This window comes from Bubalus bubalis, chromosome 11 (assembly GCF_019923935.1).
Source record: "Bubalus bubalis isolate 160015118507 breed Murrah chromosome 11, NDDB_SH_1, whole genome shotgun sequence".
In the NCBI taxonomy this organism is placed as follows: domain Eukaryota; kingdom Metazoa; phylum Chordata; class Mammalia; order Artiodactyla; family Bovidae; genus Bubalus; species Bubalus bubalis.
The window spans coordinates 67,249,129-67,272,578 of NC_059167.1; the positions used below are offsets into that span (position 1 = coordinate 67,249,129).

The 23,450-nt window shown below is 49.4% G+C and overlaps 1 protein-coding gene across 1 annotated transcript; it reads right to left on the reverse strand.

Annotated features, from left to right (window-relative positions):
- Positions 1 to 4,017: 4,017 nt before the first annotated feature.
- IVD (isovaleryl-CoA dehydrogenase) lies at positions 4,018 to 16,022 on the reverse strand. The gene is made up of 12 exons (XM_006073044.3): positions 15,796 to 16,022; positions 14,180 to 14,269; positions 13,893 to 13,944; positions 12,125 to 12,294; positions 11,598 to 11,691; positions 10,461 to 10,597; positions 9,078 to 9,174; positions 7,993 to 8,086; positions 7,403 to 7,484; positions 6,721 to 6,825; positions 6,543 to 6,615; positions 4,018 to 5,894 (listed from the first exon to the last, which is right to left on the reverse strand). Exons 1-12 carry the CDS (start codon positions 15,946 to 15,948, stop codon positions 5,761 to 5,763), a joined length of 1,281 nt encoding a protein of 426 aa, XP_006073106.3. The 5' UTR covers positions 15,949 to 16,022; the 3' UTR covers positions 4,018 to 5,760.
- Positions 16,023 to 23,450: the final 7,428 nt, after the last annotated feature.

The window sequence follows — 23,450 nt, forward strand, 5'->3', positions numbered from 1 at the left end:
GTTGCCCTGAAAATATTCAGCTTTGCAGAGGCTGCCTCCTGAAACCCAGGCAGATGCACCCCAGGGACTCTCAAGGCAGGCCAGGCAGGTGGCCCCCATTGCAGGGCTTATCTCCCTCGGGCAGCTGCCAGCTCACGCTCCTTGCCTCCATTCCTGTGGCATGTCTAACAGCCTGTCTCTTGGTGAGTGCAGCCATGTGAGCGTCTGTATGTGTGCATGTGTGTTTGCCCAGTGGGCACAGGGCGCAGGTGTGTTTGGATGGAGATGGGCCTATCTCTGGGGCTCCCTGCATGGCCCTACTTTTCTCTCCTTTCGTCCCTCGGTCTATTGCTGGTGAGGGAAGCCCTCTGTACTTCCTCCATTGAGCCCCTGTCCTCTGCAGAGGGAAGATATTGCCTGTGCTGAGATATCCCTAGGCTGGGAATATCGTTCCTCTTTCCAAGACCACTCCCACTTACCTGTTTAGCCTGTACTCTTCCATGTCTTCCAGGGTAAAGCTGCATCAGGCTGCCTGGCAGAGTAAGTGGAAATAAAACTGTCCCTCTCTGAGGCTGGTCTGTGCTAATTCAATGCTGGTCCAGGGCATGGTTCTCAGCTTGTCCATAAAGGTTTGTTGACTATGGCTTATAGGCCTGGGCAGGAAAGCAGTGATGCACACTCTTTTGTTATCTGACTATTCCTTTTGCTGAAAAGAAGCTCATGGTATTGGCCACAGGGCTGGTATGCCACCTCTACCTTGGGTCACTTCTGGTGGCATCACTGTAAAAAATATAGGCATACAACAGCTTTGGAAAACAATTTGGAATTACCTAATAAAGGTGATCATGTATACCTACAACATAGAGATCCCATTCCTGGGAATGTACCTGGAGACTTATACACATAAACTGGGAGACATATACAGAATATTTTAGAATAGCCCCAAACTGGAACCCACCCAAGTGTCCATCAACACAAGAATGGATAATTAAATTGTGGTATTTTCACACAATGGAATATGATACAGGGCAAAAGTGACCAAATTAAAGCTCCACTCATTAATGGGAATGAATCTTTAAAAACTACACAATGATGAGCCAGAGAAGCAAGACAGAAGTATATATTTAGTATGAGTCCCATTGCACAAAGCTTAAACAGATAATCAAAATAATACCATTAAGGGAAACACACAGAGGCAGGAAATCATAAAAGTGAGGAGAGGACTGTCACTAAATTCAGGATCATGAGGCACACAGGCTCCTAAAATACTTAGAATGTTCTCTTCATTGGCCTGGGTGCTGGGTACAAAGGAGTTTATTGTCGTTTTTCACACTGCATACATACATGTTATATACTTTTCTGTATATGTTCAATACTATATGTTTTATTTAAGAAAAAAAAAAGGATGGTGTGTGCCCTGACACTGCCCTCTTTTCATATCCAATCTCTACGCTTGTCTTCAGCTGGCAGAGAGGGGGCCAGGGTCCCTCATCACAGTTCCTTTCTGTTTCTGAGGGGGTCAGAGGACTATGGGAGGTGAGGGCCTTCCCTCTGCAGCTGGGCCCTGCTACTCCAGAGTGGGAAGGCCTGGGGGAAGCAGGGCCAGGCGAGGCCGGCTGGCTCTGCTGCCTCTGCCAACTCTGGGGATTAGGCCAGGGCTCTGGCCCACCTGTTGTTTCACTCATTCAGCATGAACATAGCCACTGAGCACTTACTGTGAGTACTGGGTGCTGTCAGGAGGGTTCAGATAAGTGAGAAATGGTCTTTGACCTCAAAGATCTGTACCATATACAGAGGTAATCACATATACAAATAACTATGGTATCAATACAGGCAAAATGTGAGCTAAGTATCACATGACCTCTCATTTGCACTTTCAGTAAATGTTTGTTGAACACCTATTATGTGCCAGAAACTGTTCTGGATAGTGAACATAAAAAGGCAGTTCAATCACAACCCTGACCCTTAAGTTCTTAGTCTAATGCATGGGAACAGACACAGACGAGATAAATACGACAGTGGGGAAAGCCCCTGATGTACAGATGCCCAGGAGAAGCAGGAAGAGGCCCCACTCAGGATGGGTGAGAGAGATGGGGACAGAGGACTGGGAAAGATTGGAGAAGGGAGGCCTTCCTGAAGGAGGCAGTTTCTGAACTGAAGCTTTCAGGGATGAGGAAACAAGACCAAGATGAAGGGCTAGGACATCCTCTGCAGAGGGATAAGCTGGAGCAAAGGTACAGGGGTAAAACACAGTTTCAGGAGGACTGTTTCCAACCAGAATACAAGTACTCAGCAGGGATGGGAGAGGAGCAGCTGGAAGGGATGGCCAAGGCAGATCAGGATCGCATTTGCCTTGCAAACTTTAGATCTTATAAGTGCTGGGAGCCACTGGAGGCTTTAGAGGGGCTTGATAGCTACCCTAGCTCAACGCCGAGGAAGGGTTGACATATACGGATTGGAAGAAGACAGGCAAGTTGTCAGGTTGTTGTGGATCAAAGAACTATTCTGACAGGCTAGCTGTGTCTGAGAGTGGGTGGTGGGTGCAGGAGAGGCCATTTTCAGGAACAGTTCCTTGCCAGAATGACTAGGTGTGTCACACAGGGCTCCCCTCTGGGACTAGTGTGGGCAGAGGCAGGGACAGCCAGAAATGTGGATGGGGCTTTGAATCATCTGATCCCAGGGCCCCACATGCTGGCCTGTGGACATGAGGCATGTAGTGAACTTCTTATAAATCAAACGTATGCACTTTAAAGATCTATCTGCAATTAAACCAGTAAAGTAGCCATATCGCTTAAAAGCATGAAGTGAATTACCAACAGAAAGCTCTTAAAGATTCAAAAGGAGTTTCACCGTGGAACTGGGTGGAGGGGAGGGTTTGCAGTTTTTGTTTCTTTAAATTATCATAGGTCAAAAACCATTCACATAAAACAAATAACCCCCACCCCCGCCCAAACCGGCCTTTGTTCTGAATTTATGTGTTTTTTTTTAAATTGATAAAAAGTGGCCTTTCTTTTATGAAGCGATATAAGAGAATAGCCGGCTGTTGTTGAGCCCTATGCATCTAGAGATACGAGGCTGGGAGCCGCCAGTCGCAAGCACCCTGCAGTTGTGGCGAGCGGCCGACAGGGGTCAGGAGAGCTCCACGCAGGGCTGGCGGAGCCGCGCCCGAGCCCGAGCTCGCGAGCCAGAGCCGAGCTCCGCGGTGCGCGCGACGCCTCGGGTGAGACGGTCTGGCAGAGGGAGGGCCCTGGACCCTCTGGACCCTGGACCTGCCCTAGGCTGGGGTTCTCGACTGAGGGTCCCGGGTCTCGGTTCCGTCAGGCGGACGTGGACTGGGCGTCCGTCCCCAAATCAAAAAGAGGCGCTCCTTCTCAGTCCCCCACGCTTGGCTGACACCAGCCTTGGCTCCACGTCTGGGCGTGGCCGGTTCACCTACGGTTTTTTCGCCTACGGTGGGCAACTCACCCATCTTCCGGAAGCGGGCCGGGCGCCAACTTTGTGTCTTGGACCGGATTGTCATGATCAAGGAGTTAGTATGTCAAAATGAGACTTGAAATATTTATATAGGTGAAGAAGTGTCATTACCAGGTTATATGAGTCTGGGACTCAGGCCGCTGGAGGCGTGTCCTCTAGGCCCCAGCTCAGCTGTTCTAAAAGATTGCCTGTACCTCCTCATTATCCCTGGAGGTGTGATTAGGTCTGGGGCCCATATAGGAATCCGTGTTTTTTTTTTTTTTTTCCCACAGGGTTGCCAAGTTTTGATAAAGGGTGTGCCCAGACCACACTTGGAAAACCATTCCCTTAGCTTCTGTTGCCATCAGGACAGGCAGGCGAGTAGGAAAACAAAGAACGGGATGGTCGTCAGCAGGGGAACTGGGCTGATAGTGACCTGCCTAAAACTGGAGTGGAAGGAGGCAGCCCCCGGAAGGAGCGGTGCTGGCACCTCGTGCTGCAGAGTTGCACAATGCATGTAATCAACCCTACAATCCAAGAACCCCGTGGACCCTACTTTCCCATTGTTCACGAGTCAGGCTTCACTTTTTTGGCTTTACTTTAAAATATTTTTATTTCACATATAGCATCTGGAAAATCATTGTTCTCCCCACGCTGGAGGCAGAGCTACATTATCCTCACTGATTGGCTGAAATACCCCATTCTGATGTCTTTGGACTTCCAGCTACACTTTATTATTTATTTGAAAACTTTATTATTATTTATTTTTTGTCTGCACCATGCGGCATGTGGGATCTTAATTCTCCAACCAGGGATCAAACCTGCACCCACTGCATTGCAAGCACAGAGTCTTAACCATTGGATTGCCATGGAAGTCCCCAGTTACATTTTAAGCCCAGTAAGACCACCATTTTAGCCACATTCATCTCCAACACAGTAGGGAGCAGGGTGGGAAACTGAAGGGACAGGGCCACAAGCCCCTCAGCACAGGACTGGGCTGGGGTTGGCAAGGAACGGATAGCACCTGTCACAAGCATCAGGCTGGGAACAGCTCCTGGCTACAGGCCAGGACCAAACGTCAGAACAGGCGCCGCTGGGCTGCGGACCAAGAAAACCAGGTCTCTTTTAGGGAACTCAGATGGGGTGGGACAACCCAAAACAGTCACACCCTGACTGTGCTCCATCCAAGCGGCCATGCAGTGGGGCTCCATGCTGGCGTTCTCAGAACCCCTATTTCTGCTGATCTGGATTCTAGCTCCAGTTCTGATTTGGGGAAAACCAAATTGTTTTGATCTTTTTAAAAAAACATAGGGATGGTTTCCGGCAATTTATGTTTCCTTCTGGCTCCAAGACTTTTTCCACTCTGGGCTCCCTCCTTTCTTTAAAAATCACTGCAAGATCTGGAAAAGGAGGACTGATACCTCTCTCCTGTGGGTTGATTCCACCCCTGCGTCTCCCATCACCAGTGAGCAGGCTGGAAGCAGCTGCGCTCCAAGGACACAGGGCTGGAGCCAGACAGAAGGCAGGAACAAGTAGACTGCTTCTCTCCCAAAACACCAGTTTAGAAGCAGATGGGTTTGCTTCATGATATGTTTAATACAAAATGGCAGCAGCCACTGTGGAGTGGTAACAAATAGCCATAGGGTGTCCATAGAAATGTGCGCAGGCAGCCTTGGCTGGAGTCGAGCCAGCCAACCCAGGCCTGCTGCCCAGTCAGCTGGGGGCTGTCACATGGCCAGGAATGGACAGTGACACTGGCAGGGTAGTGCTGGAGGCATCGAGCCCGGCCTTCACGAGCATGCAGACCTCTGCCCACTGTGGACTCTGGGTGGCACAGGTGTTCTGAAATGCCTGTTCCTAGACCTCTGCCCGAGTGATGGAATTCCAGCTCTAAAAAATGAGGGACGGAGGAGGCTGCAGTAGGAGTGCCCACTCACACCCTGATGAAAGCTAATGCCCCATAGAAACTGGCAGAAACAAAGGCTGGGTTTTGTGGGTATTTTTCCCCATAAAGAAAAGAGACTACCAAGTTCAAATTAATGAACTTGGTAATACTTCTGGTGTACTTGAGCAGAGGGTTCCCTGGCACAGGCTCATCCGAGGAAAAGGTGCCCCTCCTGGGAGGGGGAGCAGCAGGCTCTGAAGTTAGAGAGCAAGGGCACAGTCACCAAAGCCCCAGAGAAGCTAGCCTGTTTCCTGAGGAGTCCGTGTTAAGTCACTGCACACTTCTGGGCCGGTGGGTGGGGCCTGCTGGGAGCAGAGCTGCGGCAGCTGTCCTTCCAGAGAAAGGCCTCAAGGTGCTAGGAAGCAGGGTGAAGGGTCTAGGGGTTAGTGGAAGTCTGCATTGAAAGCTCTGCCGATGACGAGCCGCCTCACTTCGCTGGTCCCAGCCCCGATCTCATACAGCTTGGCATCTCTCAGAAAGCGGCCCATGGGAAAGTCGTTGATGTAGCCATTGCCACCTGCAGCCATGCATGGGGCAGAGAAGAAAGACAATGGGATAAGTGATAGGCAGTGAGCAAAGCAAGGGAAGCAAACAAGATCTAGAAATGGGCCAGGAGGAGAGACTGATTGAAGAGAAACAACAAAAGGTGGTGAGAGGGAGGGTGGACGGGGGTGGGGGGTTGGCCAGAAGGCCACTCAGAGTGCTGAGGACGCCAGGCAGAGGCAGGGGAACCACTGGCAGACATGGAGAAGGCGGCGGGAAGAAACTGCACAGTAGTTATTGGGTGCCAGGCCCAGAGAGGGGAAGTAATCTGCACAAGTCACAAAGCCAGTCAGTGGTAGAGCCAGGATTTGAACCCAGCCATCTGGCCCAAGCCTGCGCTCTTAACCACTGTGCAGCAGTGAACTGAGGCTGTTCCACCTCTGAAGCGTCTCCTTTCCCCCATTTCCCGGTGACGGGACCAGGCTGGGGAGATGAGAGGAGGGCACCGCCGAAGACAGTAGCAACTTGCGGCCTCTGGTGGTTTCCCATTTGCTTTTCCATGTCCTCCCGATAACTGTACTAAAAGTACAGGTCAGCTACAGCACAGGGTGAGGAGTGGAGGGGAGCCTCTTCCCAGGGGCAGCCACAGGCTTTGGGAATAGGGAGCGGGAGGGGCACTCACCCAAACACTGGATGCCGTCCAGGGCTACCTGTGTGGCACACTCGGCCGAGTAAAGAATCACCCCTGCACAGTCCTGCGGGCGGAGGCTCCGGGTCAGCAGGGTCAGCCAGGACTGCGCGGAGGGGGCCCAACCCCGCCCCTTCCCTGGTGTGTGCCATCCCCTGGGGCCGGCCCTCACCTTGGTAGTGCAGTGGCCCTCATCACAGGCCTTGGCAACGTTGTAGACGTATTGACGACAGGCCATGAGACGGGTGTACATATCTGCCATCTTCCCCTGCATCAACTGTGCCCAAAAGTAGGCCACAGGTCAGTGTGCTGGAGACACGCTCCTCTCAGAATCGCTCCCTTGTCCGCAGTAGCAACCTGACAGCCAGGACTGGGGGCCCTCAGGCACAGAGAGGCGATGGGACTTGCCTAGGAGGGCAGACATGGCAGCGGGCCTGGAGTTCAGGCCAGAGAGCTGCCGCTGAATCGCAGACCTGGTCGTCTACTCACAGACCAGAAAGCATGCCTTGGAATGTTACTCCCTCCCCACAACCAACTGGGCTTCACCCTCCAACCCTCCTAGGTTATTCACCTCAAACAAGCAGGGAGGTGACAGGAGACGGACTGCCTGACAGCTTCCAAAGCCAGGTAGCAGGCTAAGGAAAGAAGTGCCCCAAGTATTCAAATGCATTTTTGTTTGTTTTTTGGCCATACCTCAAGGCTTGCCGGATCTTGCCAAGGCTTGCTCAGGGAACTCCCTCAAGCTCATTTTTGGACAAAGAAGAGTAAATGCCCGCAGCACATGCCCCATTTGCTCATTTGTTAAAACTTGAAACCAGAGAATGAGTACATCTTCACAAAACAATGCCACTCACCTGGAAGTGGCCGATCTTCTGGCCAAAGGCCTCCCTCATGTGCAGGTAGGGAATAGTGTGGTCGAGGACGGCCTGCATGATCCTGCGAGAAGGAGAGAAACACTGAGGAGGGGCTTCGCTCTTATCCCACTGCCGGCTGTGTGTGGGGGGCGGGGATGCTAGTGTGGAAAAGCCTGAGGCGGGGGCAGCCAGGGGAAACAAGGATCTGGCGTCCGAGGCAGGAGTAAGGAGCCTGAGGACGCTCGTCACCCCTGCTCAGGCACCGCACTGACGGCCCAGCACTTGTGTCCCTTCCCCTGAGACCAGGTGGAGTGTTGGGACCCTGCAGAGATGTAACCCAGGCACCCTGCTGCTTCAAGTTCTGAGTAGCTAGTCAGGATGGCTCCTCAGGGTTTTTGCCTGTCACCTAATGATATTTGTCTTCAGTGTGAAGAAAGCAAATGTGACAGGAAAGGTAACTTTTTTGTCTCTGGGAGAGGATGCGCAGCAGCTGGGAGGTGGCCCCCGTGGGCCCCCAAGGGGAAGCTGCAGTGGGGCCACCTGCCAAAGAGCTGTGAGAGCCGCCCCCCACCCCCAAGCCTTGCACTCACCCAAGGGGCCCACCGGCCAGCACCAGCCGCTCCAGGTCCAGCCCACTCATCAGCACATAGACGCCCTTACCTAGGTGACCCAGGATGTTGGCAGCTATGGGGAAAAGTGCTGGTCAGAGGGGAGCGGGCAGTCCACAGCCTCTTCATTTTTAGAAAAGCTGCTGGGTTTAGTAACAGGGCTCTCTCACAAGCCAGGTTATGTTGAGATGGCTCTGGTCAATACAACCCTCCTCCCTCCCTAGCGAGGTCCATGGATGAAGCTGTCCAGGAGATGGGCCCTTTGGAGCTGGTGATGGAAACTGCTGAGCACATCCCCACCCTGGAAGCGAGGACACTGGGTGGCCTCGGGGGCTGTGGGCGAGAAGCTGAGTGCAAAGGGTTGACACCCCTGACCCGTCTTTAAAGCTAGTGGAGTTTTTTCTTGCCGACAGAGGAGAGTCTGCACCGATCACCCCTCTCTAGATACACCTTATAACCTCAGATGGTGGATTGCAGCAGGGAAGGGATGGTTTCTGGCTAAGGCACAGAGCCAGCCTAACTGATCAAGTCTGTGCCCTCCATCTCCTCAGTGCATCACGGGGCTGCTGGCTCTCCCACAGCATGGTGCATTTTCACTTCAGGGCAGAAATACTCATAGACTGAACTGCCTTTCTTCACTGAGTCCAGTTCCACCCATTTATTCAGACAGCTTTTCAGCATTGTTAATGATTACCTCACACTGGCTCCACAGGCAACTGTACGTATGAGGCAATCCAAAGGATGCGAGTGGCGGAGGGCAGAGCTTACTTTTCTAGCCCAGAGACTGCAATGCCAGCCCCAGGCATGGTGTGTGTCCACACAGGAAGCATCACCCATCCCTGCAGCCACATTCGGGCATGCAGCTGCCGGGGCTCTGGCCAGGAAGGACAGCTGTTCAGCCTGAGACCCACACCTCTGGGCTAGCGGGCCAGGGCACAGTGGCAGGCCTACTGTCTGGCCACATGCGGTAGGTGAGCTAACACTGGTGAGGCTCTCTGACCAAGAGTCAGGCTTTCTTAGCGTGTGACGGGGTCAGGACAGGGCCTCCCTCATTTTCAGAGACTCACCAGGAACCTCGCAGTCTTCGAAGACCAGCTCACAGGTATTGGAGCCCCTCATCCCTAGCTTGTCCAGCTTCTTGGAGGTGCTGAAGCCCGGCATCCCCTTTATGGGAATAAAAGGAGGTCCTAATTACAGAGCAGCCCCCCAGGGGGCCAAGGAAAGGGAAGACCCCTGGGAAGCATCCATCCTCCCATCCAGTCCCCATCCTTGCCTGATACACCAGCGTTCCACTCACCAGGCCCCTACTCTGTGTGTGACTGCCCCATTCCTGGAGAAGCCAGCCCTAACATCTTACCCCAGCCTCCCTGCCGTTGGCTGCATTTCCCCCAGTTCTCACAGGAGCAGTGTTTTTCCTAGCTAAATACCTGATCCCCAGGGCCCTCCTGACTCTTCCTGGCTGTGGTTTCTTTCCTCTGGGGAAGTCACTTCTAAGACACTGCCCAGGCCCACTCAGTTCCTTTGCCCCCCTTGTCCCTCTGCGACCTGCACCTCATGGAGCTCCCCCTGGGGTCAACTCAACCACTTGTGTGCTTTGCACTCATCAGATGCAGAACGGTCGGTCAGGCAGGTGCCCAGCGGAGCAATGCCCTCCAGGAGGGCACTTCCCTCTCCTCTAGGAGACGCAAACACCTCGGCTCAGCCAGGAGAGTTCTCGTCTCGGCCACGTCCGTGTTCTCCAGTCCCTGTCGGACAATCTCCACCCTCTCCCCACTCAGGGTACCGGAAACCTTTACAACACTCATCCTTGGAACTGTCCACTTCCCTGCCCACCCTCCCTGGGGCCCTGGCCTCCTCCTTAGGAATCACTAAGCAGCTGGTTCCTCCACTAACTAACAAGGTCGGGGTTCCTCCGACCCCGCCTTGCTTCTCCCTCAGTTCACCGTTGTACTTTGCTTACTCGCTCTCACACATCTCACTTTCTCTCTCTCCTATTTTGTTTTTCTCTTTACCAAAAAAATGGTTCAGTTCTCTCCCATTCCTAAAAGCCAACTGAAACTGCCAACTTTTCACTCTAACTCCTGCGTCTGGCCTGTGCCTCTACTAACAATTCTTGGAAGGTGCAGTCTCTGGTGCCCACCAGCATCCTCCCACCCTCACCCTGCAGGCGGCTCGCTCCAGGTCCACCCGACACCCTGATGGCCCTCATCTTTCAGGACGTCCAGACAACCTGGCTCTGCGGACGGTTCCACTGTCCTCGGATTTGACCCCTCCTCCCCGGGCTCCACTTTTCGGCTACCCTCCCTTCAGTCTCCTCTCTTGCTCCAGCCCCACCCCAGGCAGAGCTCTGCCTTGGCAGAGCGCACCGCACTGATGGTCCGTACGATCCCTTGAAGGAGGTCATCTCTGGTGCCATTCTCAGCCTCCCACCGTAGCTCCCCCACATTCACCTTCTCCACAATGAAGGCTGTGATGCCCCGAGAAGCCGGCACAGCAGTCACATCAGTCTTGGCATAGACAACAAGGACATCTGCATCAGGACCATTGGTGATCCAGAACTTGTTGCCATTCAGGACATAGTGATCTCCTAAGGAGATTGCCGGGAGAAATATCAATAACCTCAGGTATGCAGATGACACCACCCTTATGGCAGAAAGCAAAGAACGAAAGAGCCTCTTGGTGAGAGTGAAAGAAGAGAGTGAAAAAGTTGGCTTAAAACTCAACATTCAAAAAACTAAGATCATGACATCGGGTCCCATCACTTCATGGCAAATAGATGGGGAAACAAACGGAAACAGTGAGAGACTTTATTTTGGGGGGCTCCAAAATCCACTGCAAATGGTGACTGCAACCATGAAATTAAGGGACGCTTGCTCCTTGGAAGAAAAGCTATGACCAACTTAGCATATTAAAAAGCAGAGACATTACTTTGCTAACAAAGGTCCATCTAGTCAAAGCTATGGTTTTTCCAGCAGTCATGTATGGATGTGAGAGTTGGACCATGAAGAAAGCTGAGCACAAAAGAATTGATGCTTTTGAACTGTGGTGTTGGAGAAGACTCTTGAGAGTCCCTTGGACAGCAAGGAGATCCAGCCAGTCCATCCTAAAGGAAATCAGCCCTGAATATTCATTGGAAGGACTGATGCTGAAGCTGAAACTCTAATACTTTGGCCACCTGATGCGAAGAGTTGACTCATTGGGAAAGACCCTGATGCTGGGAAAGGCAGGAAGAGAAGGGGACAACAGAGGATGAGATGGTTGAATGGCATCACTGACTTGATGAACATGAATTTAAGCAAGCTCCAGGTGTTGGTGATGAACAGGGAACCATGGCGTCCTACAGTCCATAGGGTTGCAAAGAGTCAGACATAACTGAGCAACTGAACTGAACTGAACTGAAGAAGAGGAAGTTGGCTACTTGTACAAGCGGTGTGGGCCTGTCTCAGCCAGTCAGTCCACCACCACTTCTGTTGACAAAAAACTGTCCATCTGGCAAATGCTTCTGGAAACCCAGCAGAGGCACCTCCAATCAACCCATAGGTCTGTCCCTCTGCCCATTCCAGCTCCCAAATCAAGAACAGCCTCACCTTTCTTTTCTGCTTTCAGCTTCATGGAGACAACATCAGAGCCAGCATTGGGCTCACTCATGGCCAGGGCTCCGATGTATTCACCACTTATCAGCTGCAAGAAAAACCCCAAAGGGCCTCATTATGACCTGAAGTACCCAGTAGGGGCTCACTGGGACCACTACTTGCCTGGTCATGTGACACCCCTACAAGTCCTCTCAGATCCGGGTACAGGAAAAGTCCTAGAAGAGAAGCTCTGTATCCACAAGGCTGAAGCTCTTTCTCCTTTTCCCATCATTCCCTTTGCAAGGGAAGCTAGTCTGAGGCTTCTGTTTCTTAAAGTGCTCAAGTAAACGTTCAGTGACGCCTTGGGTGTTCTGGCCCTGTTTAATTATTTTTTTTGACTGAAGCATCATAAAGCAAATCTCTGACCCCTTCCTAGCCCTAGCAAATTCAGGGCAGCCCACTACAGAAAGCAAGTCTGACCAACCCTCCCCAGTGGGAGAGGAGCCTCATGCTGGTGTGTTCCTCCAGCCTCATTTCCTCACCTTGGGGAGGTACTTCTCCTTCTGGGTCTCGTTTCCATTCCGCACAATTTGGTTGATACAGAGGTTGGAGTGGGCTCCATAACTGAGCCCCACTGCTCCAGACACTCGGGATATCTCCTCCATCACCAGCACGTTTTCCAGGAAGCCCAGGCCAGAACCACCATACTGAACTGGGGGTGGGGAGTGGGGGGTGCAGGGGAGTGGAAAAGGCAGACCAGGTTAAATGAAGACACTGTCTTACGTGCTGTAGAGGAACACTGTGACAGCACCTATTCCAAGTTCCCTCTAGCAAAGTCAGCAGGCTGATGGCTGTGGACCCTGCTTGCAAGCTCACAGGACTCGTTTTAGTTTTTTCTGCCGCCTCTGGTCAACTAAGGACTTCCCTGGTGGCTCAGATGGTAAAAGCGTCTGCCTACAATGAGGGAGACCCAGGTTCAATTCCTGGGCTGGGAAGATCCCCTGGAGAAGGAAATGGCAACCCACTCCAGTCCTCTTGCCTGGAAAATCCCATGGACGGATGGAGGAGCCAGCTAGGCTACAGTCCATGGGGTTGAAAAGAGTCGGACAGGACTGAGCGAATTCACTTTCACTTTCACTTGGTCAACTAAGGTGTGGTTCAGAAAACATCATTGCAACTCCTGCTTTATCCCAAACAGAGCTCTTTTTAAAAATGATTTTATTTATTTATTTGGCCACACCATGCAGTTTTGGGGATCTTAATTCCCCAACCAGGGATTGAACCCAGGCCCTTGGCAGTTAAAGTGTGGAGTCCTAACCTGTGGATCACTGGGGAATTCCGTATTTCAGACAGATCTCTTAATGAAGACAAGAAGACCTGAGCATCCACTACTCAGAGAGCTTAAGAAGTGCGTAAGTCTAAATTAATTTTTAAGTGGTTACATCATTACTCATGATGTAAAATTTCTACAATCAGCTTAAAATCCCAAGAACTGCTCCAAGTGGTGAGGGGGGTGGTGTAAGGAGAATATTGTGGTCCACTTTTACTCTAATGCCCAGTGAACACAGGCCAGAGCAGGGTGGGCCATCCAGGTTTTGGCTGGTGAAGCTGCAGGCTGATCTCTTTACTGGGTACTGAAAGCCAGGCTGGCCTTTGCACCAGAGGCTAAGATCTCAAACAAAGCCCACCAGCTCCTTGCCCTCATCTCCTGGAAACAAGTAGTAAGGCCTATAGGGGACTCTGGATGGGCCGAGGGATAGTCTATTAAATATACCATCTGGCCACATCACATGGAGGCTCAGATGGGTGCCCCTCTCCCAAACCAACCCCCAGTCTGCTTCCAAATGAGCTCTCGGGCCAAGCTGTAGGCAGAGGACACACAAGGCATCCCCCACAGGGACACACCACCCTGAGTGGTTCTGCCTTCACACTGCTGGTAGGGCAGAACTTAGGGACCAGGGGAGGCAGTAAGCCTGGGGTGTTAAGATCACTGCTCAATCTGGAGTTTTCCAAACTCCCCAGATCATTTGGGGGAACTTCTTAAGTGTGCAGAGTTCAAGAGTCTGGGTGACCCAAGTGAACCACACTGACCTAAATCCTTTATCTTGTTAACATCACTGCCTAAAGAAATAGCTCATTCTTGTCTGGGTGACTTATTGGGTACTTTCTCAGGTCCAAGAAGGAGGAGACTCTGGGTTACTTTGAGTAAGATCTTTTCTCTCCTTTCCTTCTTCTTTGGGGAATGTGTTAAAGGGCATGCCAAAAAAAAAAAAAAAAAAAGCTCTCTTTTGGGAAAGAAACCACACTCACCAGGGGCTGTGATGCCCAAGACTCCTAGGTTCCCCAGCTGCTTCCAAAACTCCTGCCAACAGAGACGCACAGTGGGTTGTGAGAAGGCAACCAGTTACAGGTGCCAGGCGCCTCTGGAACAATGAGATGCAAGGGCTTCCCAAAAAGGGGCTACATTCTTAGGGGGCTTTTATTCACCAGAAGACTGTGTGAGTCTTGCCAGGCAACACTGCAATTCCCAGCCCAGCCTGGTCCAGCTCCCAGACTGCCCCACCCCCGTCCCTCTCAGTCTGGGCCTCACGACTTACTCTCAGGTTCTTGAACTCATTACTTTGGTCGATCTCCTGGGCCTGGGGGGCTAGATACTCCTGAAGGAACTTAGCCATGGTCTGACGAAGCTAGAAGGAGAGAGGTGGACGGATGTTGCTGAAACAGTACATAATTGCCGCTGAGGACAGTGTCTCCACTACTGAGGACACTTTCAGGGAAACAGGACACAAATAGCCTCACCAAACAGCATCAAACTGAGAGGCCCCACTAGTTTATGCTTCCTTAGAGGTGATCCTCACCTCTCTTTTTAAAGATTATTTTTTAAATGTCACTCCCCTACGTATATCATTCCATGGACTTCCATTGTCTTTAAAAGACAAACTCCCTATACATGTATAACTGAATCACTTTGCCGTACACCTGAAACTAGCACAACGTTGTAAATTAACTATACTTCAATTTTTAATTGTTAAAAAAAAAAGACAAACTCCTTGTCCAGGACCAGAAGGCCCTGTGAGGTAAGCCCTGCAGCTCTTCTAGCCTTCCCCAGTACCCTTCTCATCTCCCATTCACTGTGCTCCAGACATGCTCCCTTCAGTTCATGGCACGTGTCAGGCCTTTTTGTTGCTCATTAACTTTTGACTAAAAGGAATAATTCAAAAAGAGAGTAGAGCTTGTTCCTTGGAAGGAAAGCTATGACAAACCTAGATAGCATATGTTCATTGGAAGGACTGATGCTGAAGCTGAAGCTCCAATACTCTGGCCACCTGATGCAAGGAACTGACTCGTTGGAAAAGACCCTGATGCTGGGAAAGATTGAAGGCGGGAGAAGGGGACGACAGAGGATGAGATGGTTGGATGGCATCACCAACTCAATGGGCACAAGTTTGAGCAAGCTCCAGGAGATATTGAAGGACAGGGATAACAAGAACAAAAGAGATTAGAAACTCCTTCTGGCAGGAAATCTTGAGAACTGGAACTGAGCACTTCCTGCCTGAGAGGATTCAAAGCTCTGTCTGCTGCCTACTGCAACTGGATTTTTGGAGTTTTCAGCAAGCTTAGGCCCACAGGAGGATCACATTTCTCGGAAATTCAAGCCAGTGTCCAAGTGAACAGTCTCCTTCCGCCAGGAATAACTCTGGTTCCGCTTCATTTGTAACAACCTCTTTACAGTCTTTTTCAGCTTTGTGCTTTGACCCCATAGGTTGAAGAAATAGCCAAACTCCCTTGTGCATTTCAACTCCACCCTCAACCCCAAGTTGTGTATTTGAAAAAGATTTAATGGTGATGATTAACCAGGTTTGAGAACCACAGCCTTAGGCAGTATTGAGGTGTAAGAGGACTTCAGAGAGATTGAGGGCTCTCTTGACAAACGAGGGTAATCCTCTGCCGATTCACCAAAACATCCCCTCATGTTCCCCCAACTCCTGTCTCCCAGGAGCTTTCCTGTCCTCTACTCCTCGCCTAACTTTCGTAACCAGGCCTTGATGCCTCCACAGACTGGAGGCTCGGGCCGGCGGCCGCCCCTGCGCTGGCGAGCTCAGAGTTCCCACATCATTCATTGCTACTGTGTGAGCGCCAGGCAGAAAAGCGCCCGGGTGACCACCGACCACCGACCACCGATAAGAGGCAGAAGGAGGGTGAGCCTCCCTACCTGCTTCTGCTCCTCGTTCAGCCCATTGATTGCATCGTCCACAGGCAACAGCGAGTTGGGCCGCTGGGTAATCAGGCCAGCAAGAGACTGCAGCGGCGGTCGCATCCTCCAGCTCGCCACGCGCCGACCCAGTAACCAAGCCGCAGTCGCCATCTCTGCCTTGCCCCTGGAGCGGGAGCCCAGGCAGCTGAGAGCCAGCCCTGCGAGTTCCACCAATCCCCGACTTCGCTGCCTCCACCCAATCGGCGAGGGGGTGGGTCTCCGGCAGCCAATCATCCTCAGCTGACCGCCGAAGGACAAGCTATTCAGGCACCAGCCAATCAGGCACAAACCCGGCGAGGTGGGTGTACTCGGTGGGTAAGCTGGATCTGCCAGGGACTTGTCCGGGTTGCGTTTTTTTTTTAAAGTGGAAGAGCAGAAAGTCTTTTTGAGTACAGGATGCAGTATCTCCGCGGCGTTAAAAATAGCAGTACCTAACTGCAGACATCTGTGGGAAAACAACTGTTAAAACCATAATCAGGAAATTCGCTGAACGTCCCTCAACGCTTCCACTCACCGAGGAAGGTTCGATTCCTGGTGGGAGAAATAGGATCTCTCCCGCCAGAGACCCGGGTTTGATCCCTGGGTGGGGCAGGTCCCCTGGAGAAGGGAATGGCAACACTCTCCAGTATTCTTGCCTGGAGAATTCCACGGACAGAGGAGCCTGGCGGGCTACAGTTCATAGGGTCGCAAAGAGTCGGAGAAGACTGAGCGACTAACACTCACTTTTTCACTTTTGACGCTGGCGGGGCCAAAATAGTTAACAACCACAGTTCAGTCGCTCAGTCCTCAGTCGTGTCCGACTCTTTGCGACCCCATGAATTGCAGCACGCCAGGCCTCCCTGTCCATCACCAACTCCCGAAGTCCACCCAAACCCATGTCCATTGAGTCGGTGATTCCATCCAACCATCTTATCCTCTCCTGTCGTCCTTATCCAAGGAAAAACACGTCCTTATCCATCTTGTCGTCCCCTTCTCCTGCCCTCAATCTTTCCCAGCATCAGGGTCTTTTCAAATGAGTTAGCTCTTAGCATCAGGTGGCCAAAGTACTGGAGTTTCAGCTTCAACATCAGTCCTACTAATGAACACCCAGGACTGATCTCCTTTAGGATGGACTGGTTGGATCACCTTGCAGTCCAAGGGACTCTCAAGGGTCTTCTCCAACACCACAGTTCAAAAGCATCAATTCTTGGCTGCTCAGCTTTCTTTATAGTCCAACTCTCACATCCATACATGACTACTGGAAAAACCAAAGCCTTGACTAAATGGACCCCTGTTGACAAAGTAATGTCTCTGCTTTTTAATATGCTATCTAGGTTGGTCATAGGGAGAAGGCAATGGCACCCTACTCCAGTACTCTTGCCTGGAAAATCCCATGGACGGAGGAGCCTGGTAGGCTGCAGTCCATGGGGTCGCTAAGAGTCGGACACGACTCAGCGACTTCACTTTCACTTTTCACTTTCATGCATTGGAGAAGGAAATGGCAACCCACTCCAGTGTTCTTGCCTGGAGAATCCCAGGGACGGGGGAGCCTTGTGGGCTGCCATCTATGGGGTCTCACAGAGTCAGACACAACTGAAGCGACTTAGCAGCAGCAGCAGCAGCAGGTTGGTCATAACTTTCCTTCCAAGGAGTAAGTGTCTTTTAATTTCATGGCTGCAATCACCATCTGCAGTGATTTTGGAGCCCAGAAAAATAAAGTCAGCCACTGTTTCCCCATCTGTTTGCCATGAAGTAAGTGATGGGATCGGATGCCATGATCTTAGTTTTCTGAATGTTGAGCTTTAAGCCAACTTTTTCACTCTCCTCTTTCACTTTCATCAAGAGGCTCTTTAGTTCTTCCCTTTCTGCCCTAACAACCACAACAAACCTGCAAACGGAAAAACATGGAATGCCCCGTGCTTGGCAATACATTGTCAGAGTAAATCTAGGAGAAGAACCCTTGCTCTAGGGTGCACGCTGGTTATAACTCAGGAAATTTGCTTTATTATGTAGCAGAGTTTGACTTTGATAGAATTTTATGGGAAGGGAGTTGTTAAGGAGTTGCTGTTTTCCAAATTAATGTACCTAAGAACAGAAGTCAGGGCTTATTTTTAACAGGAGTGGGGTAGAGGTGGACCCAACTCAGGTTGGGCTGCTCCCCACTGGAAAGACTTGTGTTGGTTGGATAGAAAGGATTGCTTTATTCAGAGGGCAACATGGGTTGAAGGCAGATTCTTGTCCAAGAACCAACTCTGTGAAGATTCTGCACTAACTGAATGTTTTTAAAGGGAGAGAGAGGGGAAGCTAACTGCAGTTAGCCATTTGGGGCAGTGGGTAAGGGGATGGGGGTCAGAGTCTTCCTGATCTTCCACTATGTGCAGACTTTCTTCTCAACGGTTGGTGGTGAGGTAACAGGGTTATTCCAGAAATCTGGTGCTCAGCCTAAAGTTACTGTTCTCCACAGGGGTGGCCTTAGTTCCAGCAGAAGAACTCAAAAATATTGTTAGGTATATTCCTTGAGGAGGAACCAGTCCCCTGATTTGTTATTGTACTATAATTTCTTGACTGCTCCTTTGTTTCTGCCGTCCCTCATTTTTCTGTTTCAGTTCAGTTCAGTCGCTCAGTCGTGTCCGACTCTTTGCGACCCCATGAATTGCAGCACACCAGGCCTCCCTGTCCATCACCAACTCCTGGAGTTCACTCAAACTCACGTCCATCAAGTCGGTGATGCCATCCAGCCATCTCATCCTCTGTTGTCCCCTTCTCCTTCTGCCCCCAATCCCTACAACATCAGAGTCTTTTCCAATGAGTCAACTCTTTGCATCAGGTGGCCAAAGTACTGGAGTTTCAGCTTTAATATCATTCCTTCCAAAGAACACCCAGGACTGATCTCCTTTAGGATGGACTGGTTGGATCTCCTTACAGTTCAAGGGACTCTTAAGAGTCTTCTCCAACACCACAGTTCAAAAGCATCAATTCTTTGGCGCTCAGCTTTCTTCACAGTCCAACTCTCACATCCATACATGACCACTGGAAAAACCATACCCTTGACTAGACTGACCTTTGTTGGCAAAGTAATGTCTCTGCTTTTGAATATGCTATCTAGGTTGGTCATAACTTTCCTTCCAAGAAGTAAGCGTCTTTTAATTTCATGGCTGCAGTCACCATCTGCAGTGATTTTGGAGCCCAAAAAAATAAAGTCTGACACTGTTTCCACTGTTTCCCCATCTATTTCCCATGAAGTTGATGGGACCAGATGCCATGATCTTTGTTTTCTGAATGTCGAGCTTTAAGCCAACTTTTTCACTCTCCTCTTTCACTTTCATCACGAGGCTTTTTAGTCCCTCTTCACTTTCTGCCATAAGGGTGGTGTCATCTGCATATCTGAGGTTATTGATATTTCTCCCAGCAATCTTGATTCCAGCTTGTGTTTCTTCCAGCCCAGCGTTTCTCATGATGAACTCTGCAAAGAAGTTAAATAAACAGGGTGATAATATACAGCCTTGATGTACTCCTTGTCCTATTTGGAACCAGTCTGTTGTTCCATGTCCAGTTCTAACAGTTGCTTCCTGACCTGCATATAGGTTTCTCAAAAGTCACATCAGGTGGTCTGGTATTCTCCTCTCTTTCAGAATTTTCCACAGTTTATTGTGATTTTTCTGTTTAGCAACTGTTTAAACCTGCCCTTTGGCACTCAGGGAAGGTCTAGGAGGCTGAAGCCTCTTTACTACAAATAAGAAACAGGGACATAGAAAGGATTTGTACCCATCACAGGGTCCTAATCTTGGCTCCCTGTCCACCAATGCCAAATAGGTATCTAGAGACAGGGTTTGGAGGAAACAGAAGAGAGTAGCTTTATTATTTTTGCCAGGCAAAAGGGAAACAGCAAACTAGTGCCTCAAGAACTATGCTCCCCTTCTGGGGAATAGGGAGAGGTTTTATATCCTCTTGGAGGTCTTGCTTTATTTTTTTTCTCTGGCAGAGTTTCTGATGGCCACAGCTGGTATCAGACAACTTAGCAACCGATCTTGTGTCCCTGAGGTTATCAGTCCATGACCTTCTTTCTGAAATGCAGAATGCTACAAGACAGTGTAGGGGGAAAGAATGCCAAGTCCAGAGGGCAATCTATAGAGAGTCAGAGAGTCATTAGCTTTGTGAAGTACAAGTCCAGCTACAAGTGTTTGCTAGTAGTAACAGATAAAGAATAATGGAGATTGTTTAACTCTCGTAGGCCTGTTTTGCTGTTATGTGCCAAAGGCTGTTCACTCACCTCTGTTTTTGCTGCAACACCACTCCATTTCAGGGAGGCAGAAAGGAAGAATCAGGTATGAGGGGAAAGAGGAGAGCAGATAGAATTCAGCTTCTGTCCCTTTCCCTGCTTTGCAGTTTTCCACTTCTGTTGTGAGTGCGTGTGTGAGCGTGTGCATGTGTGTGTGTGTGTGTGTGTGTGTGTGTGTGTTTAGGGGTAGGGGATGATGTCAATGCTCTTGAACAATTCATCTCAGATAGTTTAGTGCCCTGAGTTCAGGAACAGTGTTGCAATCCTGCTATCTAGATATGCAATTTAGACAAGTTTCTTGGATCTTTTCAGACTTTACTTCATTATATACATATGTATATATTTTTTGGCTATGCCACATGGCTTGTGGAATCTTAGTTCACAGTTTAGAGGTTGAACCTATGCCCTTGGCAGTGGGAGTGCAGAATCCTAACCAATGGACTGCCAGGGAATTCCCTTTCATTGTCTTTATTTTTAAAATTTATTTATTTTTTATTTTTCCCCTATTTTTTGGCTGCAATGCAGCATGCAACTTTTAGTTCCCCGTCCGGGGAAGGAACCTGTGCCCCCTGCAGTGGAAGCCCAATATGTTAACCACTGGACTGCCAGGCAAGTGTCTCCTTTCATCATTTTTAAATGAAAATAATACCACCTAATGCAAAGAGGAATAAAGGAAATTACGTATTTAATAGCAATGCTTTTTGATCCTTCTTACAGTACCCCATTAGTCCAAGGTTTCAAACACAGCTAAGACAGAAGCCAGGCTCTGTAAGCTTGTCTAGACTAAAATGCTTTCTTCTTCAGCTCACTACCTTTCATATCAAGCCCCGTCCCTTACCCCGCAGGTGGGGAAGATTTTCAGAATAACCTGATATAGATTGTGGTCAAGTTCTCTACATTTCTGGTGATCTGCAGACTCATGACTGTGATAATCTTCTATGGGTGCCTTCCAGTTTACCTCTTGGAGCCATTCCCTGGCTTTACTTGCACTGTCAAGAACTAGTAAGTACAAGCTGGTGTAAGTTTGAATATCCAGGCTTATAAATTCTTACTATAAAATGAAATTATTTAGCAAAACCCAAGGGATCCTGTGAACAATCTGGAAATTCCTTAGTTAAGGTCTTAAAATTCTGTCCTAGTCCAAGGGTGTAAAGGTAAGAGTAGGCTCCCCTCTACGTGTAGGTTTCTCCTTAAAGAGGGTGACTATTACCTTAGGGGTATCTTTGTCCTTTCCCTTAGATTCCACAAGTTCTTCCTTTGGGATTACAGGTGGAAGAGCAGAGAGATCAGGATAGGGATGCTCAGAAAAAAGAAGATACAAAAGAGCCAAAGAAGGAGAAGAGAAAGGAGGAGAAGCAGTGATGATTTATGAGGTCTTTTCTAATCTAGTCACTGTTTCTGATAATTTCTGATTTGTCTCTTGCAGTGAAACCATTTTATCTTTCCCTTACTTTGAGACTTCCAGGTGCCAATTAAAATGTCTCCATTCTAGCTGTTTGATCCTAAGCCTGCTTTTTCTAAGTTAGTGTGCAAATAAACCAACTTAGGTAAACCAAAAGTGCCCCATTTTAGCCATCTCAGGAACAAATGATTTTTCGTCAGACCTTGCCGTTAAGTTACATACTTGCAAGTGTCAGTTTCTTAAACCCAGCTGAAGTTCCTATAGGTTCATCCAAGAGTTGTTCATCCAAGAGTTGCTGGGCCCTTGAGGCACAGGTTCCCATTATTGATTTGGTAGTCTGGTTCAGGCGTGAGATACCATCTGAACAATTTTCTGAGGACAGTGTGGTGGACTGGGTGTGCACGAGTTTCCCCAGGAGTTACCCTTTGGTCAGTGCGTCTCCGTCACGTGTCTCAGTTTCTCCTGGTGACAGTCTTTAGACTGTCATGCGTGCTTGGAGCGCTAAGTTATCAGCCTCTGTGGTGCCCCCCAGAGGAGCAGTATTTACTTAATGGTCATAGCAGGTTCCTAGCAGGTTCCCTTGTAGGACCACTGCATGTGGTAAGGATTGACACATCTGAGAGTAGCCTGTGGCCGATAGGAGCAAAATGTCCCTTTATTCTTCAGAGCTGAAGAACTCTCTCTCATTTCACTAACAAAACATTTTGTTCAGACCATGTATCAATTTACCCTTTTTCTTTAGTTTAAGTTGAACTTAACAAAAATCAGCCACATATGTTTTCCCTGGACTTACTCTGCAGATCCCCTTGGGACTCTGCCTAGGAAATGCATGGATGCCCCTTAAGATGAATAAAAACTAGTCCAAATAAAACTTTCAGGATCATCACGATGCATACATGAGCTCTGGATGTATGAGGAGAACTCACCAGAACACCTGGTGAGAGATGCTGAGAAGCTAGTGAGGCTCAAAATACCCATGCTGGCACTGAGTACCAATTTGAGGTGTCTTCCAGGTATCTTCTGGTGGGTGTCTCTGGTATTCTGCCCACTACACCAAGCGTATATCAATGAAAAATTAATCAAGTCAATCTATGAAAGAAATTTGAGCCAAATTTGAGGACTGTAACCCTCAAATTTGGGTTCTGAGAACTGTTCTACCTGTGAGAAGTCAGTTACATAAACTTTCTGAGACAGAGGGCCATACATTAGATCTGGGGTCCCCAACCTCCGGGATCTAATGCCTGATGATCTGAGGTGGAGTTGATGTAATTACAATAGAAATAAAGTACATGATAAATGTAATGCACTTGAATCATCCAAAAACCACACCCGCCCTGCCCTACTCTTGTGAAAAGTGGTCTTCCACAAAACTGGACCCTGGTGCCAAAAACTTTGGAGATCATTATCATTAGATGATGTGTTTACACAATCCAGTTTATGCAGTTTACATAATCCACATCAGTGCACTGTTATAGCAATCTGATTTTAAGGCATTGTCTTGTTGATGCTGGAATGTTGCTGTTTGCGGTCGAGCAGGAGTTACCCTTGCATCAGTGTGTCTCTGTTGCGTGTCTCAGTTTCTCCCGGTGACGTTCTTTAGACTGTCTTGCATGCTTGGAGTGCTAAGTTATCAGCCTCTGTGGTGCCCCATTCCTGCCAATGGGGAAGGTTTTGCTGATGCAAAATGCAAATACACAATGCACAATAGAGGGGAGACAGGAAGCTAAAGGGCAGAGAACATTTTTTTTTTATATTGTTTATTCTTATCTTGGGACTTCTCTGGCAGTCCAGTGGTTGATGCTTGAGCTTCCAATGCCAGGTTGCCCTGGCCCCAGGGAACTAAGATCCCACATCCTATGTGATTCGGCCAAATATACAATTTTTCTTGTCTTGCCATAAAATTTTCTTTCATACAACCTTATCAAAAACTGCTTTGATAGAGTAATGAGACAT

What these genes read in the sequence shown, in the direction of transcription:
- IVD (XM_006073044.3), bottom strand. Translation starts at nt 15,948, where the DNA reads ATGGCGACTGCGGCTTGGTTACTGGGTCGGCGCGTGGCGAGCTGGAGG. An exon ending in GCTGAAAGCAGAAAAGAAAG is followed by an intron (nt 10,598 to 11,597) that starts GTGAGGCTGTTC and finishes CAATCTCCTTAG; the next exon opens with GAGATCACTATGTCCTGAAT. An exon ending in GGACGGCATCCAGTGTTTGG is followed by an intron (nt 5,895 to 6,542) that starts GTGAGTGCCCCT and finishes GCATGGCTGCAG; the next exon opens with GTGGCAATGGCTACATCAAC.